The 20,757-nt window shown below is 42.4% G+C and overlaps 1 protein-coding gene across 4 annotated transcripts in view; it reads left to right on the top strand.

Moving 5' to 3' along the window:
- Window positions 1-20,757, top strand: part of ETV6 (ETS variant transcription factor 6) — a 279,401-nt gene that overhangs the window by 238,992 nt on the left and 19,652 nt on the right. For all 4 annotated transcript variants that reach the window (XM_086952934.1, XM_086952936.1, XM_086952935.1 and 1 more), the window contains exons 6-7: window positions 7,415-7,557; window positions 12,975-13,075. In XM_086952934.1, coding sequence (XP_086809060.1) covers window positions 7,415-7,557; window positions 12,975-13,075 — 244 coding nt within the window. The remainder of the gene's footprint in view (window positions 1-7,414; window positions 7,558-12,974; window positions 13,076-20,757) is intronic.

Below are 20,757 nucleotides of genomic sequence, written 5' to 3'. Positions count from 1 at the left end.
TATGTTTTAGTGACTGTGATATCAAAATCGTTGATGACATAATTTTTATACAACTATTTTAATTCTCGTGTGTTGCGATGCCAAGGCACACATACACTCTCTATTTTATTCCATGTATATTTTAATCATTATTTTTGTCAATGACATTGGATGTGTTTTGAATTGCTTTCATGACGTATTGTCGAAATAGAGCATATTGATATGATTAGTTAGTAAGGTAAGTAGGTTATCTTTTCACTAAAGGGGGTTGTGTTAAACATACAAAGGCAGTTTATATACACTTCTGGGCTCAACACGAAGCCCCTTAGGAGCATTTAAGATTGCAGAAACATGACCATACCTATGGGCTCCTGAGACCAGGCGAACTGTGGCCTTTAGTGGGGCCAGATGAATTTTAGGGATGCCAGATAGTAATGAGTTGCTGCAATCCAACATTGAGAGCAGCAAAGATTGCACTACCATCCTAAAGTCCGTGGCAGGTACAAGAGGCTCAATTCCTCCGATGAGTCTGATTTGATGATTGTCTCTTTTTGCAAAGGCATTAATGTCCGCATATATAGGTTAGGGTGTTGTCCAAGACAAAACCTAATGATTTGTGTTCTCTACTTTCAATGGCTTGACCTTAAGAGTTTTGCAGCTATGTTCTCTGTCGATGCAACTTTGAGATTCATGTGGGTATTGTCAGAATACAGTTAAAAAGGAGATATTAGCGTGTCTCAGATTTGGAGGCCTCTATATATAAATTGAAATGGGTAGATGTTATTGAGGCGTACCTTGATGGTGAAGAAACAGGCTGGAGCGATAGTTCAAATGTTTTATCTATTGTACAATGAAAATGTTTCCTAAAGATTCAAACCAGATTAGAAGTGTTTCTTCCAATCATATCCTCTCTTACAACATTTGTGAGACACATGGCTCACTGTGTCTGAATCTGTGACCAGTCCAGAAGTAGCAGTAGGCAAGACCCACCTTCATTTATTATACACAGTGCTTCACCCACTATATACAACTCCTCAATATAAAGCATCGCTGTCTGTTTAGATATGGAAGGTTTCCAATTAAAAAGAAAAGCACAAAGCTAGCTTAGTCTGAGACCAGAAAATGTTACTGAATGAGATTTACCATTTACAACTCCATCTCATTTTGCCAGCGCAATCAGACCTCTCGAAGCTGAATGTTTAGTTTAAGGGCAGTCCTGAGAGGAGGAACATTTCGAAATGGGAGGTTGCTTCTATATTTAAAGTAGGCCTAAAGTTATAGCACTTTGGCAGAATTCCCCTACGACACCTACAAAAGCTGTGAACAACAAAGAAGAAATTAATTCCAGTTCCAAGAGTTACCCAATGCCAACTCTTGTGTGCATCCGCAACTCCTTGCACAATGCTGCTATTGTGACCGAAGACCACCAAGTCTCTCATCGGTCCAGAGTTTCTTGCTTCCTTAGTCATGGCGCACCAGTATTTGGGCGGTGCATCATACATGGGGAAATATAAGTAGATCCGTGAAACGCACCTTGAATGAATTGTTATCAATCAGATTGGGGGTTGGAGAATCATAAGAGTTTGATAGTGAGACTCTAGCGCTAACATTGACATGCGTAATTTAAATTTGTAAAGTTTTCCATTTATTAAATTAAGTACTAGTGTATGCAGGCAGTGCATCGCAGCCTCTTCCGTACAAGTGACTGTCCGGCAGTAGATAACATGCTGAACATTCTCAGTGTGGGTGCAGCAAGATGTACTCTCCAGCTCACCAACGAATGGGACTGCACAGCAAGGAAGGAAGTTGGCTAGAGGTGAGCCATGTTTCAATCAATATGAACCAGGACAGGCGAATCCTTTAGGTGTGTCCAAAACCTAGAAAATGCTGATACAGTGTTTTATCGATGGTTCATAACTTCGAGAAGATGGATCAGTAGGTCCAGTAGCCTAACACCACTCTCGAAGGAATGGAATGGCGACTGATGACACAACTTGTAGTCCTGCATCCTTAGTAAAGACAATGCGTCTTTGAACAAATACATCATTAAAGCCCTAGGCAGTTTGCCCACATACAGTTACTCTGTTTACTTAGCCCACTGAGAGCACATTAGTCACTCGTGGCTCAAGGTGACGTTCACTCGCGAATAGACACCCCCAGAAATACAGCTATTTGATCTATATTGGGATTCAGCAGCGAGCATACTGATTTTTTGTTGGTTTCAGGAAAATGTAAACATGACTCATTTAGACTATGGGTGCGTTGATTGCAACTTTATACTGGACACACATACCGAGTTGTCATTGTTACAGGAAAGTAACATTTATTTTGCAACAGTTCCAGATTACCAAATAGGCAAAGTAGGCACTTACCTTTGGGCCCCACTCCTATTATGGGCCTGCGACAACGGATGAAAATAATATTGATTTGATCTTAAAATAAAATTACATTGATCTTTAATGACACAAGAACGACGGAACTCACTTGCCATTATAGCCACTGAATACGACGTCTTGCAAAAGGTAGACTTCCAAGATATCCTGAAAGATTTCACCACAAACAAATTGAGGAAAGTGAATATTTAAAGTTTTGTTGGTTTATTAACATTTTTAAAAATTGTTTAATAACACTAATAAATGTTAATGTTTAGTTTGTGTAATAAAACTGGTGTATTAAACTTGTTGGTTGGTAAAATTAAAAACATATTAGAACATAATTTGCAAGGGGAGCCCTGAAATTTCTACTAGGGGCCTCCACAGGGTTTGGTCCGGCCCTGTTTTGCGAGCACTTTATCTTTAATAGGGTCACATGCTTCTAAAATGAAAATGAAACCACAGAGTAAAAAAACTGTGGGAGTTGTATTGTATTGTACGTCGACCCTCTTGGATGCTCTTCACACCAGTTCAGTAGAATGAATGAATGTAGATAAGAGTGACACTGCCATGGTACAGGCAGCTTCTCTTGCAGGATTCCAAACCCACTACCATATTGGCCAGATAGATTTTATATTCTAGATCTACACCAGTAGAAGGCAAACCCATAACGCATTGCAGAAGACTTGTGATTCAAATGAGCATTGTTCTTGGCTCCCCTTCTTGGTGTCCTTTCTGTTTACATTCCCTTGCCCTCTATCTACCTCATTCTTCTCTAGACCAGGGATCTCCAACCTTCAATGTAATAAATGCTACTTCTGTTAAGTAAAACCCTCCTGAGCTGCTAATATTGGAGCTGTAGTAGTAACAACATCAGGCAGGATTACATTAGTGGCAACGATGTGAAAGATTGCTTGCAGTGATTACCTCCGTCGATCAGGCACGTCTGCTAGCAGTAAGTTAAAAATGCTTGGTCAATGTGGAATGCCTCTACATGGGTAACACATAACAGCCATAGCTGCAATGCCCCTAGCACCCAGTTATATATATATATATATATATATATATAAAAAACACCTCCTCTCAGAAGAAAGAAGCAGGAGCCTCAGTGGGGATGAGAAGCGGCAGCACCTTTATTTCAAACAAATGGCGTATGCATTTCGGCCGGTGTGGCCTCGTCAGCGCCTGCGGTAGTAAAAGCGGAAGTCCTGCCGTTTTGCAGCTTAATAAGGCACCCAACCCCACAGTGATAGGTGCAGTGTCCTGGCTCCGCCCTTCAGCACAAAAGTCCTCAAATTGAAGGGTCCGTGTAGATCAGCGGACTCCATCTCCCAGGATGCATCAGTGGCGCCCAGGTGAGTATGGCTGTGGAGCGGTCTTGAGAAATTCAAGCAAATAGCAGAGGGAAAGGGGCGCTGCAAAGCGTTCGTAGAAACCGCAGAGTGGAACACGGGGTGCAGCCTCGAGTCCCCAAGCCTCATCAACCATAGGACCAAGCACCAATTGTAGCGTGAGCACGGAAGATTAGCCCCATATATATATATCTGTAATGGTCTTCCCAAAAGTTTAATTTCTATCACTCAAATATCTGCTTTAAATACATTTTCGAAATTTAAACATTTTTCTCCACATATCGACTTATGAATTCGGAAAATACACACATTTTTGTTTCAAATACATGCTTTTTAGGTCTTGCCTGCGTTGCAGCGCATGCGTTGCTCGCTTGCGAGATCTCTAGTCGTTGGTTTTCTGTCAGGTTTCTTTGGAAGTGGGATTGGTGACCGTCCGGTCTCCCTTAGGCCCCAACCACTCGCCTAGGGTTGCAGCGCATGCACGCTGCGTCTCTTCACGTTGTGTCCTTGTCTTCAAAACCCCATAGTATAATATTATTTTACTGTTAAACTGACGGACATGCCAATAAAAAGGACTTAGAGGCAGGAGCACAACACATTTATTGCAGCTCCGAGCCTCGCTTCCCACATGGAATAAAGCAGTCCCCTTCAACTACTACAAAATAACATCTTGAATCCGCATTGGGAAGCTTTCTTATTTCTTTCATACAAAAGACCTTCATTTTATCAAGTATGTATTTACAGGGTGGGAGACGGCACTCCGGGGCCACGCCTCTCCCCCTTGTGCGACTCTGGGAACACCCCCTCCCCTGTGTAATCCGTAGGTAGTACGCATCCAGCTTCTCTCAGCTACGCACCATGTCTGAGCCTATGAGCCAATTGGGCAAGCTCTCATCTGAAGTGGGAGGAGTAATGCGGAAGTCAGTGCTTGAAACGGCTGTCAGTCTGTTTGCCTGAAGGGACGCCCTGAACAGCTGAGCTCCGTTCACTTCGCTCTATGGAGATTTCTATGTATATGTCACAAAACTTGCAATTTCTGGTACAGCTCAATCGAGCCACATGCCAGTGCTCCATAGTATAATATCATTATTTTACTGTTAAACTAACGTACATGCCAATAAAAATGAGTTAGAGGCAGGAGCACAACACATTTATTGCAGCTAAGAGCCTCGCTTCACACATGGAATAAAGCCGTCTCCTTCAACTACTACAAATAACATCTTAAATTCACACTTCATGGTAGCATGTACTCATCACTTTCATTGGGAAGCGTTCTTATTTCTTTCAAATGAATACCTCTTCATTTGATCAAGTATGTATTTTAACCCTAGTTTTATTGTGTTTCATTAGTCAGGAAAATCAGTAGTTTTGAAGTGCTTGCAAGAATATATATTTATCAGCTTATTTATTCTTTCTCTTTCTGGACAAAGAAGGGCGCCGTCGAAGATGAAATGGGTGGACCATGAAAAGTAGAAAGGGAATGAGTTGATTGTGTGACACAAAGTAAAGGATTATGACCAGGGGCATAATCATATCATATCAGTTGCCGGCAAGATTACGGTAATGCTAAGATATCTGCATGCTGCGCACTCACAACGCATGCAGCGCCTACAGTCGCTGTAAAAAATTAAGTGTGCCACCCTAGCCCTAAAGTCAAGTGAGGGGCATAATCTTTCAGTTGTCGGCAGGGTTACGGGGAATAAATACAGTGTTTAAAGTTCCAAAAGTGCACATACACACACAGCGCTGCTCTCACAACATGTGCAGCGCTAGCCGCACAAATAGTAGTGCTCTCTGCGGCGGCTAGCAGACAGCGCAGTGGACCTCTCTCATGTGCAGGACGTGCATGATCTCTGCATGGAGCCTACTATTAATTTAGAGCATGATGAAAGGAGCGGTGGTTGGGCCGGAGCGGTCACTTTTCTAGAAAGTGAAAACCTTTACGTTCATTTAAAGTTTGTACTACCTCTGTGTCTGCAAAGCCAGCACCAGCCACGTCACATGTTTGCAGAGAGAGTGCAGCTTTTAAATTACTCAAAATAACAAGCAATAGACAAAATGAACACACTTTTCGTTTTGTTTAGGACTACATAATGTGGCTTAGCCTCACTCTCCTGAGGCTTGCCCAATGCCGGGTGCAGGCTGCGGCGGTTTGAAGGAATTTTTTGTTGTTGTTGACCCTCCACTTCTTGGGGACATTCCCGGCATTTTTAGGACATACTGTGGCAAACACGGGGCTATCTGGCCGAACACTGCAGTCCATACTGAAAAAGCATTTGCAATGCAAAAGGTCACACATTTACACAAGTTTGAGCTATTGACATTGCAAATAACAATGCTTTTTATTTTTGATTTGTTTTTAAAACCTAAATAAAAGGCATTGTCATTTACAATACCAATAGCTTAAACTCGTGTAAATGTGAGACCTATTGCACTGCAAATTATTTTTTATTGTGGTATTCATAAAGTAATTCAACCAAGCGAAAGTTTATAATTTAGTTCACTGGGCTAAACACTCGAGAGTTACTTATTATTATAATGCTAGTCTTATAAAGCGCAATAGTTACACTTCCCGGTGTGTCCTTGCGCTAGGACAAGAACCTCCTAATGAAGCTGAGGGCACTATACTATGAAGGCATAGGCCAGGACAGCAAAATCAGCAGCATCTATCCTATGGTGATTGAAATAGCCAGGTTTTAAGACTCTTACGGAAGATCATTTTAGATGGTTCCATCCTCGGGTGGGTAGGCAGAGATTTCCACATCTTTGCTGTTTGGAAGCCAAAAGAACAAGCCTCTAAATGGGCTCTGTTTACACAGGGGACTGCCACTAAGTTGGTGCCAGAAGATCTAAGACTACGTGATGGGTAGTTAATAAGTAGCTAGAGAGCTGTCTGTAGCTCAAACTACTCGTTGGAGAAGCCTGCTTTAGACCACCTTTCAGTCCTCATCCACATTTTTTGTTAACGCCACTCCTGTTCAGCGCATTGTTGCTTTATAGATGTTTAATTGGTCATTATATACTGGTATAGGTACCTTGTCCTCACTGTTCCTACCCTATTGTTTCTATTCAGAGATGTATCCATTACTTCCAAGTCTACTGCTGACTATAACTTTTTCAATTTTTCTTGGATCTAATATTTATGTGGGTAAACATTGCAAATCTGGAATCTGAATTGTAAGTCGTCTAGATATTTTTGGGAATATACAGTACTAGGAAAAACAGCAGTAGATCAGGAATCCCACCAGGTGAAAATGTTGCTAGGCAGGTGGTATGCATGGCAGTCCTGATTTAAATGCCCACAAGCCTCCTGGTGGCCTGCTCAAGCAAAAATCATAGTTTTCAGAGGCAGTGTTGAAGACTGCTTTTCCTTTGTGACTAGTGCTTAAGTGGACTAATGCATCCACTTCAGAGATCTGTGTTTTACCTCACTGTCACAGGTTCGTATCCCTCCAGGTCGTCTCAGTTTTTCATCCTTTTGAGGTTAATAAAATGAGTAACATTGAGTTGGGTGATCTTATTCATTGCCAAGATGGCCCTACGAGTGAATGGTCGCTATACCAATGTTTTACTTTTACTGGAACTTTTAACTAAGTACATGCTATGGGTGCATTGTAGTAAATATCACTTGACAATATTTCTCTGTTTCTAATAAATTGATCCTTTAGTCCAATTAAATTTTTGAGTAGTATTTGTATGCCTCCTCTATAGACTGCCGGTTGCTGTGGGACTATGTCTATCAGCTGCTCTCCGATAGTCGTTACGAAAACTTCATCCGGTGGGAGGACAAGGAATCCAAAATATTCCGCATTGTCGATCCGAATGGGCTGGCACGACTCTGGGGAAACCATAAGGTGAGTGCCAGAGCTTAGGCTAGCACATGCCAGGGGCTTTCTGTGCACCTGGAGGTATGCAGTGTGTGCCAGGGAGTGCTGGCATCAAAGCCACATTGTAGTACTGCGTGTCAGTGGCACACAAAGGACAGTGGTCTGTTCTCCTGCTTGTGTGAATTGATCCTATATATAGCTCTTAGCACAGTGCCTCTTGTTTTCTTTTATCCTTGCTCATTAGACCTCTTCCTACTGCCACCTTCCCAGTCTTCTTCCTGTCTTCCTTCTTTGTCAGTCTGTTTCCTCTGTCTTCTTCCTCTCCTATCACTCTTTTCCCTACCAACTTATCATGCATTGACTCCTCCTTTACTGCTTAGTGTCCACTTTTCAGCCATTTAGTATCTCAATAATTGCTGTCTATTTTCTCCTTCTCCATGTCTGCAACCCCAACCCCCTTTTACAAAATAAAATTCAACACAACAAAGTAGCACATCATGGTTCATGGTTACATAGACATCAAAGTGAAATGACACCCACCAGTACATTGTATCGAACAATAATTAATGCAATGATATCATGTCAGTTAAGGAGTCCACACACGTAAGAGGGTATTGAGCTAATCAATACTCACGTAAAAACAAAGGCAGAAGAGGAGCTTGGTGTAAAAACTAAAGAGCTAATGAGTAAGGAGAACTTGAGTAAGATGCACCCTATGTCGAACCAATTATTCAATACAGAGAGAGATTACAGTGATATATTAGGAGGGTAAATGTTAGACTAGTCTCAAGTTCATCCATCTCCTACCCTCTTACCTTCCCACTTTCTCTTCTTTCTTTTTTTTCCTTTCTCCCCATCGGTTTTTGTCCTTGTTTCTCATTTCCCATCTGACTCTTTCACTCTCACTTGCAGTCTTATTGCCTCCCTTTTTTCTTAACATTCTGCTCTTAGTCTCTGTCTCCCTTGCACTTACCCCCATCTCTTCACACTTGGTTGGTCCACTTAAAACACTTCTCCCATTTTTGTTCTCTTTGCTGTTTCTGCTAACCTTTCTCTTACAACTGTTTTCACCCTTTTCTCTCTTTCAATCATCCTCCATTTTCTGTATTCACCTTTCCATTCTCATCTGTGTCACTCTGTGCCCTTACTCGTCCATGTTTCTTGTAGCAGACGGCTTTGGTCAAATTTGTCAAGCTGCATACAGGATACAACTGGCTGCATACATGATACAGTTGCTTCCATGCCTGGCCTCGTCCCAACATCAACAAAGGAATTTGAGGTCATCTTACTACATCCTGGCACCCTTTACAGCCTAAGCTGAGAAAAAGTACTTTGTGGAATTATGCTTTCCACAAATATAAGTGGTCCTGAACAACAGACTCTATGTTACTGGCCTTAAAGCAAGGGCTGCAGTGCAGCCCATACCAGTTTTCTCAACCAGGGTATGGGAGAAGCTTATACTGCTCCACTCTTGCCAACCAACATCTTACAGTTCACACCTTCATTTCCACCTCTTTCCCTCTCCTCGCAGGCCTTCACAGGACTCCTGCAGACATATATCACCTCCTAAGAGCAGGTGGTAAATGCCCCCTTCCCTGCCAGTCCCACTAGAATAGACAACACTGTAATTTGTCTAGGAAATCTGGGTCTGCATAGTTATTCCCCATTCCGAGGGGTTTACCTCATAACTGCAGGAATTCCATTTGGAGGTTCTGATTGGTTACAGCCCCTGGAATCCGCAATACTCCTAATCCTTCCTCAGTGGGTTAGGTTGTAGACCAGGGTGAAGGGGTAGAACTCAGAGATTAGAGTCCTCAAGATTCACCAAACACATCCGCCCTCAGTCATACACACCAGGCATACCTTCAACAAACCTCTGAGGCGCATACTCAGTCACATTGTTCACGAAACACAACCTAGACAAACAACCAATGTCAAGGGAAGAGGGCACTGGCAAAGAAGCAGTAAAACCTGCTAAGATCAATGCACAATCTAATCTTCAGACCTGATAGAAGGCTTACTACACTAAGCACTCCAAGTAGCTCCTCCGCCTAGCATTGCCCCCTGCTACAACCTACAAACATGTTTGAAAACTGCTGATGCTCTGTCTTACCTGTGATCTATTCCGCACCACAAAAGAAATCCGCCATCACCAGTAGAAGTTGTGGTACCCTGCATATGATAATTGTGCTTTTTATCTTAGCCAGACTTGCGCATTCTGTCATTGACCGTTATTAAAAAGCACAAAAACCCTGTCGCCTCTTGCCTTAATACCACACAGACCTTTTTCTCCTTAACTTATGAATTAAACAAAAGTATTTTCATGTTCTTATTGTTACACAAGTGTGTAAATGCTCAGTTGCAATAACTCTTGCGCAGGGCCAGAGTGGGAACCCAAAGCAGCCCTGGCTGCTTTTCTTGGACAAGCCCCAGGGGAAGCGCTGCCTGGCCCTGGGAGGCTGGAAACGCTTGCTTGCTGTTTTTGTTACTGGGGGCCAATAATGCAATAATCCTGCAAAACTGGCCCCTAGTAACAAAACTGGCCCCCACTGCTGCAAAACCGCCCCCCACCCTTCCAGCCACCCCGGGGAAACACCAGATGCCCGGTATGGCCAGTCCGGCCCTGCTCTTGCGGTTATCAAAAGTATACAGTGGCATTATGTGTTCTAGTTAGATGCAGATGGTATCTTTACAAATAAACGACTTGTGGCACAATCCTTCTCGGTAGTGTGACTAAAATATGGAACTCCTTACCCCCGAACTAGGTACCACAACCTCATTGCCGATCTTCAAAAAGGAGCTGAAAGCCCTTCTCCGACAAAGACATTTTGGCCAGCTGTCCCATTAGCCAACCTCCACCAGGACAATGTACCCAAAAGACTGAATCCAACTTCAATACTCCTGTCTCACCTTACTGCTACTACTTTCACCACCTACCTCCTCTTCTTATCTGTATATAACGTGTGCTTTTCTAAGGACCAAAACAAGCAAATCTCCCTTTGTTTCGACCCGCCCCCTTGTGTCTTTTGAAATTATTTTAACTAGTAACTTTTTGTAACTATGTATCACTTGTAATGAAACCTGTTTTATTGTAAAGTGTTCTCACTCCTTAGGCAATGTCCGCACGATATAAAATGCATAACTAAATATCTCCTTTAGGCTGATGCAATCTACGGCATTTCCCTACCATATCCATTCTCGGATATTTAATCCTCCATCAAGCCTCTGCACATCTTTCTCCAAACAAATGACCCCCGTTGTGTGTCTTTTCCTACACAACTTGAGAAAGTTCAATCCACGCCTGCATGTCATACCCTCCATTCCACAGTGCAGGGCACCCTTTAAAAGTAGACTGGTGCGACGCACACATGTAACAGCCATGTACATTTTTCTTGAATATCCAGCCTTCATTCCCTCCCATCATCAGCAGGCTTGATTATGGCAATGCAATGTTTGCCTCCATAAATGAGAATCTGCTGACTAAGTTACAAACTATCCAGAACACGGCGGCAAGACTAGTGCTGGGTCTGCCCCCTAGGTCTGCCTCCAAACCCATTCTTAAAAAACTGCACTGGTTACCTGTGCGCCAGAGATGCCCTTTTAAAATCCTGAGTCTAACACATAAACTCCTTCACGGAATCTGCCCTTCCTATTTAGCAAAAAAATTAGTTTGGTACACTCCGTCCAGAGCCCTTCGCTCTAGCTCAAAATTCTTACTGTCCCAGCCTAGAGTCCGTACGTCCAGGAACGGATGTCGGTCCTTTTCATATGTGGCTCCCCAACTTTGGAATAAGTTACCCATTCATCTCTTGTCCCTCTCCAACCATCTGGAGTTTCGAAGGGGTTTGAAGGCATGGCTCTTTCCTAAATAATGTTTTTCCCTGCGATGTGTCTCCACTCTGGTAGGTCAATGCCTTTCTTCTGCAAAGCACCGTGAGACCTCTTTTGGTGATAAGCGCGCTATATAAAAACATTTGGTATTTGACCCTTTAGATTTGTTTGACCCATACTATTGTTTATCACATTTCTTACGAGATTCAAAAACTTAAGATGTATTTTGGGGGGGGGGGGGTTTCTCTTTCCTTAATCTATCAGACACAGTAGCGTTTGCCCCATTGATTTGCCTGTAGTTACTTAATGGTTGGATTCCTGCTCACCTGCAGTATTTCTGCACAACCTCTGATGTGTTTGGGTAACAATAATTCCTCAGCAAAGTGGCATGATGAGACTGGCTCTAGCTGTGGCTACAAACCCATTAGAGCAGGTACAAAACATGCCTTTCCATGATTATGTTCACAGGCTTTCCATACTTTAATTGCCTCTGCATCCTCTGGCTCGCCCATGAACCAAGACCATCGACGGCCTAGGGTAGCCTGTGTCTTCTTCAACTCCTTCTGTGGTTTTGGCGTTTCACCTGGCTCGCCTTACCCAGGTGACTGCTTTTTGCAAGCACTTTGCACTGCTATGAATTGTTCACCATACAATGCTGTGCGTGTCTTGCCCAGTACAGATGTTCATTTGGCCTTTCGATATTTCTGGGTTTTTTTCTTACTCCTTTACAATCCTGGGATTTTCTGTGCAAAACTGTGGGAGTCTGTAGAACAAAAGCTTGTACAGGGGCCACCCCTACTCAGTGCTTACAGTTGTGGCCACAATGTGGTTTTTTTTCACTTGCAAGCTTCAATTTCTTGTGTGCCCTTGACGCCATAGTTAGGTTGATTCTCACTGCCAGACCAGTAGTCGAAGAATGTGTCAAATAAGTAATGAAGCAGTAAAAGTAGAGATTGTAGCAGCAGAAGTAGAGATTGGTAGGCTTTGGTAAGTTCAGTTGTCAATCTACACGGTTACCCCTCCCCCCTTTGAGGCCTGGTCTCAGTTCATCCACCAAAACAATTAATGATAGCAAAGGTGACTTGTGTCACCTTGCATCATACTACCAGTGGTATTCCAAGAATACCTTGCTTCGTTTTTTGTTCCATTACTTCCTCGCCTCTCTTTTCTCCCCAGTTTTATTTCCTTCTCCTATGGTAGGTATCTCTTTCCAATCACTCACCTCTGTTTTCCTACCTCTTCACTGTTTTTATTATTGAAATATTTTTCTCTTATCCACGGTCGTAAGTCCTACTGAATATTATCACAAGAAGAATTTAAAACCTTTTCTCTCAATCAACACCCTTCAGTGTTTCATCTCTAAATCTTCCATCTCCTAAAGTCTCTCCTCATCTATATCTCCTTGTTGTGCAATTCTTCCCATGCTTCTACTCCCCTGTCATCTTGGATCTTTCCCTTTTCCACTCTTATTTTTCTTACTTTTTCCTCCTTTCCTCCTTTGTTTTTCCTTCATTATTTCTTTTTATTATTGTGTTTGAATTTTCTTCCTTCCTGTCCATTACACGCTGTTCATAGTTTGTTTGATCTTCATGCATCTCTTCTTCATCCATCAGAACAGAACAAATATGACATATGAGAAGATGTCTAGGGCGTTACGTCACTACTACAAACTTAACATTATCAGAAAAGAACCAGGACAAAGACTTCTGTTCAGGTAAGACTTTTCATCTGTTGCCTTACCCTCTTTAGTTTATAGGGCGCTCATACTTAAGCGGGTGTAAAGTTACTTCTGAGAATTCTGAAAATCTTACATTATACACCAAGTTTACATGTACAAATGTTTGTGCCATTACTTTTCTCAGACAGATCTGCATATTACTAAATGGACATTTGAAACTTGAATGATAAAGAATACGGTCTGTGAGCAGGGAGTGCGGTGGGAGAAGCTGGGGGGGTTGGCAAGTTAATAGATTTTAGCAATAATTTGGCCCCATTTTCAGAGGAGTTGCCCAATGTGACAAACACGGCAGAGCTTAAGCCCTTTCATTACAAAGCATCTGATGTATATTTAAGCAATATTATACCAATCAATCAGGCTTCTTGTAAAGCACAGCTACTCGCCCGTAAGGGTTTCAGGTCGCTGAGTGGGGGAGGGGGAAATCTGCTGTCAGTCGAAGAGCCAGGTCTTGAGGTCCTTCCTGAATTGAGGCAGAGATGAAAATTGCCTGAAATGCAGAGGTAGGGAGTTCCAGGTCTGTGCAGCGAGGTAGGGGAAGGATCTTCCTACAGCAGTGGTCGTGCTGGTCCATGGGATGGTGGCCGCGGCCCAATGGGCAGAGCATACATGTCTGGTGAGAGTGTGGAAGGAGAGGCGGTGGTTGAGGTATGCGGGTCCGGCGATGTGGAGGGCTTTGAAGGCGTGTGCGAGGATAATACAAGGTGGACTGCACTCCCAGGAAGTTAATGACTGGGGTGGAGTCTCAGGGACCAAGGTGTGAACCTACTTCCCCCTTGGATAATATTGCCATTGTTATAAATGTAAAATAGACTCCTAAATTGTAGTGTGAAATTCTTAACATTGTTTGTTAGATTGTGAGTTTTTCAAGGTGTTATTTAGGTGAAGCCTACCTGTTGTATTTTGGTATGGCTCTGCCTTTTTTTCAACTGGATAGTAGTGTCTGGAATACCTGGTTTTCCTGGGTCATAAAAAGAGCATTTAGGAAGGAGGATAAGTAATGAAATAAATGAAACTTCAAAAGCACAAACGTGCGCCTTACCACTGCATTTTCGTAACAGATATAGTCTTAGCACGGTGTCTGAGATATTAAAAACTAGAATACCTGCATAAATTAGCAAAGTAGAAATGTTTTGATGGTCGTCCTAAAGCTGACATGGGAGGCAAAACCTGTCATGCTCGTAGGAAGGTAGTTGTAAATTTTTATAGTTTTTGTTAGGGCTTGTTTTAGGTCTGAGAGGATCACACCTTGTAAAAAATGTTGATTGCGAGGATTTGATAACTGTCTAGGATGTTTCTTTGGTGATTTTCTCACGGACGTTAAACTTAGTGCCCCAGAAGCTAAGATGAGGACACGTTTTCTATAAATTGGCAAATATCATTCTTATCCTTGTGAGAAAATAGGTTTGATTTGCTGAGTAAAACATCTACTTTCAAAAGCAGCCGCAGTTTGTGAGCTGATATCCCTGTGTTCTATTACAGCTTCACCACACAGTTCTAACAATAACTGGAAAACATTAATATGCATAAGAAATGTGAGTCACACCTAGAAGTCATGTTGCTGTAATTGAAACTGTGGAAGTGAAAGCATTTCCAATGGAAGACAGACACTGCAGTAAATGAACAAAATGAGTGTTTTCATTTTTTATTGAAATGATATTTAGTGCTCCAAAAAGAGTTGTCACGGACTGAACGGTGTGAAGGTCTTGTTCCTTCTTGCTTATCCAAAGAAAGAGCAACTCCTCCCGTTAGCCACGGTGCAACTCTGCACTGCATACATGGAAGGGTGTCAACTGTCTCCTTACAAGGGAGCCAGTTAGGAGGAAAAAAGAACAACGGAGTGGAAAAAATGACCAGCAATGTTGGTATTTCTTGATTGAAAAAATAGGTGATACATACGTTGATCAGCAAGACACCAAAACCACCTTGAAATCTGGGCAGAAAAAGAGCCAAGCGTGTGTAGTTCCAGATGAATGAACCCAACAAGAATCCTGCTTCTGAACAGGGAGCAAAAATCAGAGACAAATTTATTAAAGACGTCGATGCACAAGATGAAAAACATTAGAAAGATTGTGTTGCCATACATCCTTCTGTGACCAAAGCCTCCTTATACAGGAACCAGTCAGAAAATGACATCACAGAATAAAAGCTTGAGACCATGTTTAGTTGGGAAGTTCAGGCACTGTTCGGAGTATATTTGAGACTAGCTCACCTGTTTCAGGAGGCTGGAGGTTTCCAGAATTGGCCAGCTTGAGAAGAACCTACATTTGAGATCCTTCCACTCCTCATGCTTCAGCACTTCTGTAGCCATTTTCCAAGCAATGCACAGCGCGCCACATGCAAACTCACCCTCCAGCTTACCATGGAGACAACAACACTGGCTGGTTCCTCTTCCCTGGGCGCGAGGCAAAGGGTTGGAACTATAACCAAATGAGAAAACATTGTTTGTGAACTCTCAAATAACTTTATAATCAAAATGAGAAAACGTCTGGTGTGCGGAGTGAAACTGCAGCAGCGTGTCTGTTGATTCCTTAGTGTTCTACTGTTGCTTCACCTCAGTCTACTAATGAACAACAAGAGTGCTAACATTACAGTGAGGCCATGCTGTTCCATTAGAAGCAGTGGAGTTTAATGCCTTTCTATGGAGCAGGTTAAAGTTGAGCACTGATGGGTCAATGCAGATATGAAAGCAGCTGTTTAGAAAAATGTGAGGAGAAGTAGTTTTTTGTGTGATTTATGGCAATATGTATTTTAAAGGCTAAAATATTTAATGAGAGATTTTTTACCTTAGTCCAGCATCTCTTTTCCCCATCTGTTTCCTCGATCTGACGCTTTTTTGATAGACAAGAGTGTTTTTAAAATGTTTCATTACAATGCACAGTAGATTTGTAAAGGTGCAGACATATGGCATGTTTAAAATTAATAGCTTTCTGATCCCATGGGTAGTGTGAGCATGCAAATAAGTTACTGTTTGGATATTTAATTTTTGTTTTTACTCCTGCTTCCTTTTGTCAGTTGTTGCATCTCCTTGCATGAAGATTGTTTAGCTTCAAACTTATTCTTATTGTGAGTCAATTATAAGGAAATGATAAAAAAATTACAAATATTTGTTTACAAAGCGGTCTCTCAGTTTACCTTCTAACTTACTACATTTAAAGAGGTAATTGTTGGAAAATGGATTATTGGTAAGGGCAAATGTAGATCTGCCACTGGCAACAAGGCCACTAACACAGTATAGGGCTCAGAATAGGTCTTAGAAAATTATTCCTATGCTCAACCCTTGGTAGCTTGGCTGTGAGCAGGCATCCCTAACTACAAAGACGGGTATGTAAAGCATTTAAAAACACAATTTCAGTAAATAATTAAGACACAAAGCACAATAAAAATCCAACACCAATTTATATAATCGGAGATATTTATATCTTTAAAATGACACCAAAGCGTAAAAATCCAACGTAGGGAAACGGAGATTTGAATTTTCAAAGATTTAGCAATTTCTAGCACTTAGAAACCTATATCGCTTAATTGGGACATCTGGTCGCGATAGACCAGGTCAAAGTTTCAGACTGACCGAGATGGCACCCTGCTCGGCTATCCCTCGTGGTAGGTCTCAGTCACAGTTTTTACCCTTGGACTTAGAAACTTTTCTGGAGCTTTTCTTCCTGGGGCCTCTCGAAGCTCTCAGCCAGTCCGGATTCGGTAAGGGTTCGCCGGATTGCCTTGTAATGAGCTCCCGGTCAAACTTATGGAAGCCCGACCTCCGGATCGCTCCAGCGGGACAAACCAAGGATCTTTAACTGAGCTTTTTCTCCCTGTGTCCCTCGATGCTCTTCACCAGGCGGGATTCGGTGAGGGTTCGCTGGCCTCTGATTTCGACTACTCCCGGTCAAACTCTGGAAGTAGGACCTGTGGAGCTTTTCAGCGGAGCAAACCTGGATGGGGTGCCTTGGCTGGCCAGGTTGTGTCTGTCCCCTTATGCAGCTTTTTTCCAAAGTTCTCCAAACTTCTGGCACTTCTTCCTGAAGTTCGTCTGAAACTCATTCCAATGGTCTGGCAGCTCCAAGATGGTCCTTGAAAGTTGAGGACTTCAGTTCCCACAATCCACTTGGACAGAACCCTCACCGAATCCGGACTGGTTAAGAGCTTCAAGAAAAGCTCCAGAAAAGTTTCTAAGTCAGAAGGTAATAGCTTTGACCGAGACCTACCACGAGGTGTAGCTGCCCAGGGCTACATCGGGGTCAGCCTGAAACTTTGGCTTTGTCCCAGTCTATCGCGGTCAGATGTCCCGATAAGGCGCTATAGGTTTCTGTGTGCTAGAAATGGCTAAATCTTTGAAAATTCATATCTCCGGTTCCCTACACTGGATTTTTGTCATTTAGTTGTAATTTTAAAGATAAAAATATTTCCTATTTGTATACATTCGTGTTAGATTTTTATTGCGCATTGTGTCTTAATTATTTACTGAAATGGTGTTTTTAAATGCTTTACATACCTGTTTTTGGAGTTAAGCTTGCCTACTCGCAGCCAAGCTACCAAGGGTTGAGCACAGGAATACTTTTCTAAGATCTATTCTGAGCCCTATATTGTGTTAGTGGCCTTATTGCCAGTGGCAGATAGCCATTTGCCCCTACTAAAGGCAAATGGCCTTTAGTAGGGGCAAATGGCTAGACACTAAAGCAGTGTCTTGCCTTTGCCGGTTGAGCTGTGACTTCCCAGGGAGGCAGGACACCGGATCCAGCCTTCGTCGAATTTGGATGATGCAAGAGGAGCTTTGCTGTGTGCGGTTCAAGTAGAATCCAGTCTGGGGTTTGTAGCTCACTTTCATTCATCCAGGTCAGCAGAAGCCGGTTAAACAGTTCTTCGATCTAGCTATGGGGGCGGGTTGCGAGAATACTATTTCTTTTTTAAATCGAGCCTGAGGGAGTATACTCTTATTAAAATAAAATCTGAGAAACCTATTTCAGTATAGAAAACTGTAAATATCTATTGTATTTGTGTCTCCATAAGACATTATCCAACAGTCGTCGAGACGTTCCACAGCCAAACCGTTTTTTGCAAGTAGTCGCTTCCTCAGGCTTAAGTAGGAAAGTTGGCGTATGAAAATTTCCAGCTAAGTTCACAATAAAAAATTGAAATACGAAAATGTGTAGGCAAACAAACGCCACTGGTAGCAAAAAAAAGTTGTGAACTATTTTAGTAAAACAGCCCCACCCGAGTATTTCAGAGGTCTTTAAAAGACCATTTGCATGTTAATAAGGCTTTGTTGTTCTTTCACCGCTTCCAGAGCCCTTGCCCCTCTACTCTGCCAATTGCTGGAAGAATTAGCCCCAATTTTTTTCTTAGCTACACCCAGCCCCCAACCCCGAAATTAGACTCTAGTTGCACCTCTGGTGAAAATCAACTTTCCGTTTTTAGTGTACCATTCGTTGACCCTCTTGCAGCTTAAAATCCGCCTTGTTTTGTGAGGTGCCAGTTCCCTCGTAATTCATGCAAAGTGGGCATATCTGGAGCGTAACACCTCAAACACCGCTAGGTTTTGGCAAAGTAAAACCCAGATCATCTAAAGGAGGCCATGGCTTTGGCCCACATTCTTACTACAGGTGAAACCAGAGGCAGGCAAACGGACAAGCAGTAAATCGCCTGATACGCCTTCCTGCACGAAAAATGTGGGATTTAAGAGGAGACACACATCCTACTGAGTTCCCCCTGTGTGTTTGTATACAGAAATGCCTTATGCACACACAAGCGATATTCCATACAGTCGTGTCTATGTCCAAAACACAGTTCTAATAAGCCAAAGTCAAGAAAAACAATCAAATTTCTCAGCACAGTATCGCTGTAGTTTCAATGGTTTAATGGTTCCACAACCAGTCGACACGTGTTTCGTCGCGTTAGGAACAACCCCTGTGTGTTTGTGTTCACATAGAAATTTGACTACTAGACGATGTAGATTAAGTACAAATCTTACAGTATACAACGCTGGTAGGCCTTTGTGCCATAGGATAAGGCTGAATGCCACACAAATCAGACATTTCTTAATGCAAGTACCACAAGTGACATCGTGGGTGACTCCGTGAATGTAGTGCAGTGCACTTTTCTAATGTTTGTGCAGTGCATTCACTCATTCCTAGCTAATCAACTCAAACACATAAAGATTAGGCAATACCCTTTATTTGAACCCTTTTTCCTCATTAGGGTTCTGAGTAGAGAGTATTACTATTCAACTGTGTTTCTCCCCCCCCTCCTCCACCACCCCGCCCCCAGCCCCCCTATTCACAATACTGAGATAAAGCAGACTTGGCGAATTCATGATTTAAAATAAGAAAACATGTATGATGCCATATTTTACTCAAAGATGAGCCATCATGCTCCAAATCATGTTTGAATAATCTATTATCTGATCTTGGCCCCAAATGCAACAAGCATTTGCAATGCAATAGGTCGCACCTTTGGGACCTTATAAGTGTTCCGCCATGCAACAGTTGATGTTGTAGCACCAAGGATATTGTGCTGGATAACTAAACACTTATAAGGTCCCAAATGCGAGACCTATTGGCTATGCCAATGCTTGTTCTAATCTGTTGTCAATCGGTCCACACATTTACAAATCTTAAAATAATAATGCATTATGTTCAGCACCTGATGCTTTAAATGCATTTGCTGAAATAAAAATGTTCCTGTATAGTGGTTTGGTGCTCCTTGGAGGTAAGCTCACACGTCATAAATGCCTAAATAAAATAAAAAAATATACATTGGGGCTGAGTATCCAGCACTTTTATTCCACAATCATAATCAGTCTTAGTAAAATGGTGGGCAATGGTTAAGACTAGGCAGTGAGCTCCCCTTTTCCTGGGCCTCCCACAAGAAGGTCGCCAACGGGCTTTGCATTTTCAGAGTTTCTGAACATCAGGAAGTACACCTGGGTCCCTTGGGTTAAACTTGGAAAAGGAAGGAACACAACAATGTCTTCCTAAGACTCGCCCTTTATTTAGTTTGCTCCGGATCGACTTTGTAAAATTTAGAAGACGCAGTGAATGAGTGATGTCAGGTAGTCATGGAAGAGTTCAGAGACGAATAGTGCTAGCTTAGTTTTCACAGTAAAGCCAGGATAGCCCCAAGACCTTTTTTCCACACACATCTGTAGTTAACATAGTCTGACACACATGAAATCTGCTGATCCTGGGAGCTGAATACTGGTTGTTCTTCAAGTCATACAGCGAAGCCGTAGCACTCTCGCAAACGTTGATATACTGTGTTCTTGTATTAACAAAATCACAGTGGTTCCAGCCTCGCTGCCGAACCATTTAACACATATAGAATATTGTTCCCCACGTCCAAAGAATGATATAAGAGTGGACTGCATGAATTTTAGTTTGGAGATCAACCCCTGCGTTAAATAGGGCGCTCCAGTGGCCATCGTAATTGGCATCTCTCTTTGTTGACAATAAATCCACTGGTTCCATCGTATTCAACACCTCACAGAACATCCTTTCATACTCTACTGTGGCCAACCCTATAGAAATAACTAGTCCCGAAGAAACAGTCTTATGGGTATTTGCTTGAGTAATCGCTACATGAGGCCCTAAAAGAGAAGATGCCGACAGAAGCCCGATAGGTGCTCTTCTCCATGCCTTTAAGTCCCAACCAGGGTATTGAAAGAT

The sequence above is a fragment of the Lissotriton vulgaris genome, chromosome 1_2 (genome assembly GCF_964263255.1).
Source record: "Lissotriton vulgaris chromosome 1_2, aLisVul1.2, whole genome shotgun sequence".
Taxonomy (NCBI): Eukaryota; Metazoa; Chordata; class Amphibia; order Caudata; family Salamandridae; genus Lissotriton; species Lissotriton vulgaris.
This window is presented reverse-complemented; position numbering and strand designations above follow the sequence as displayed.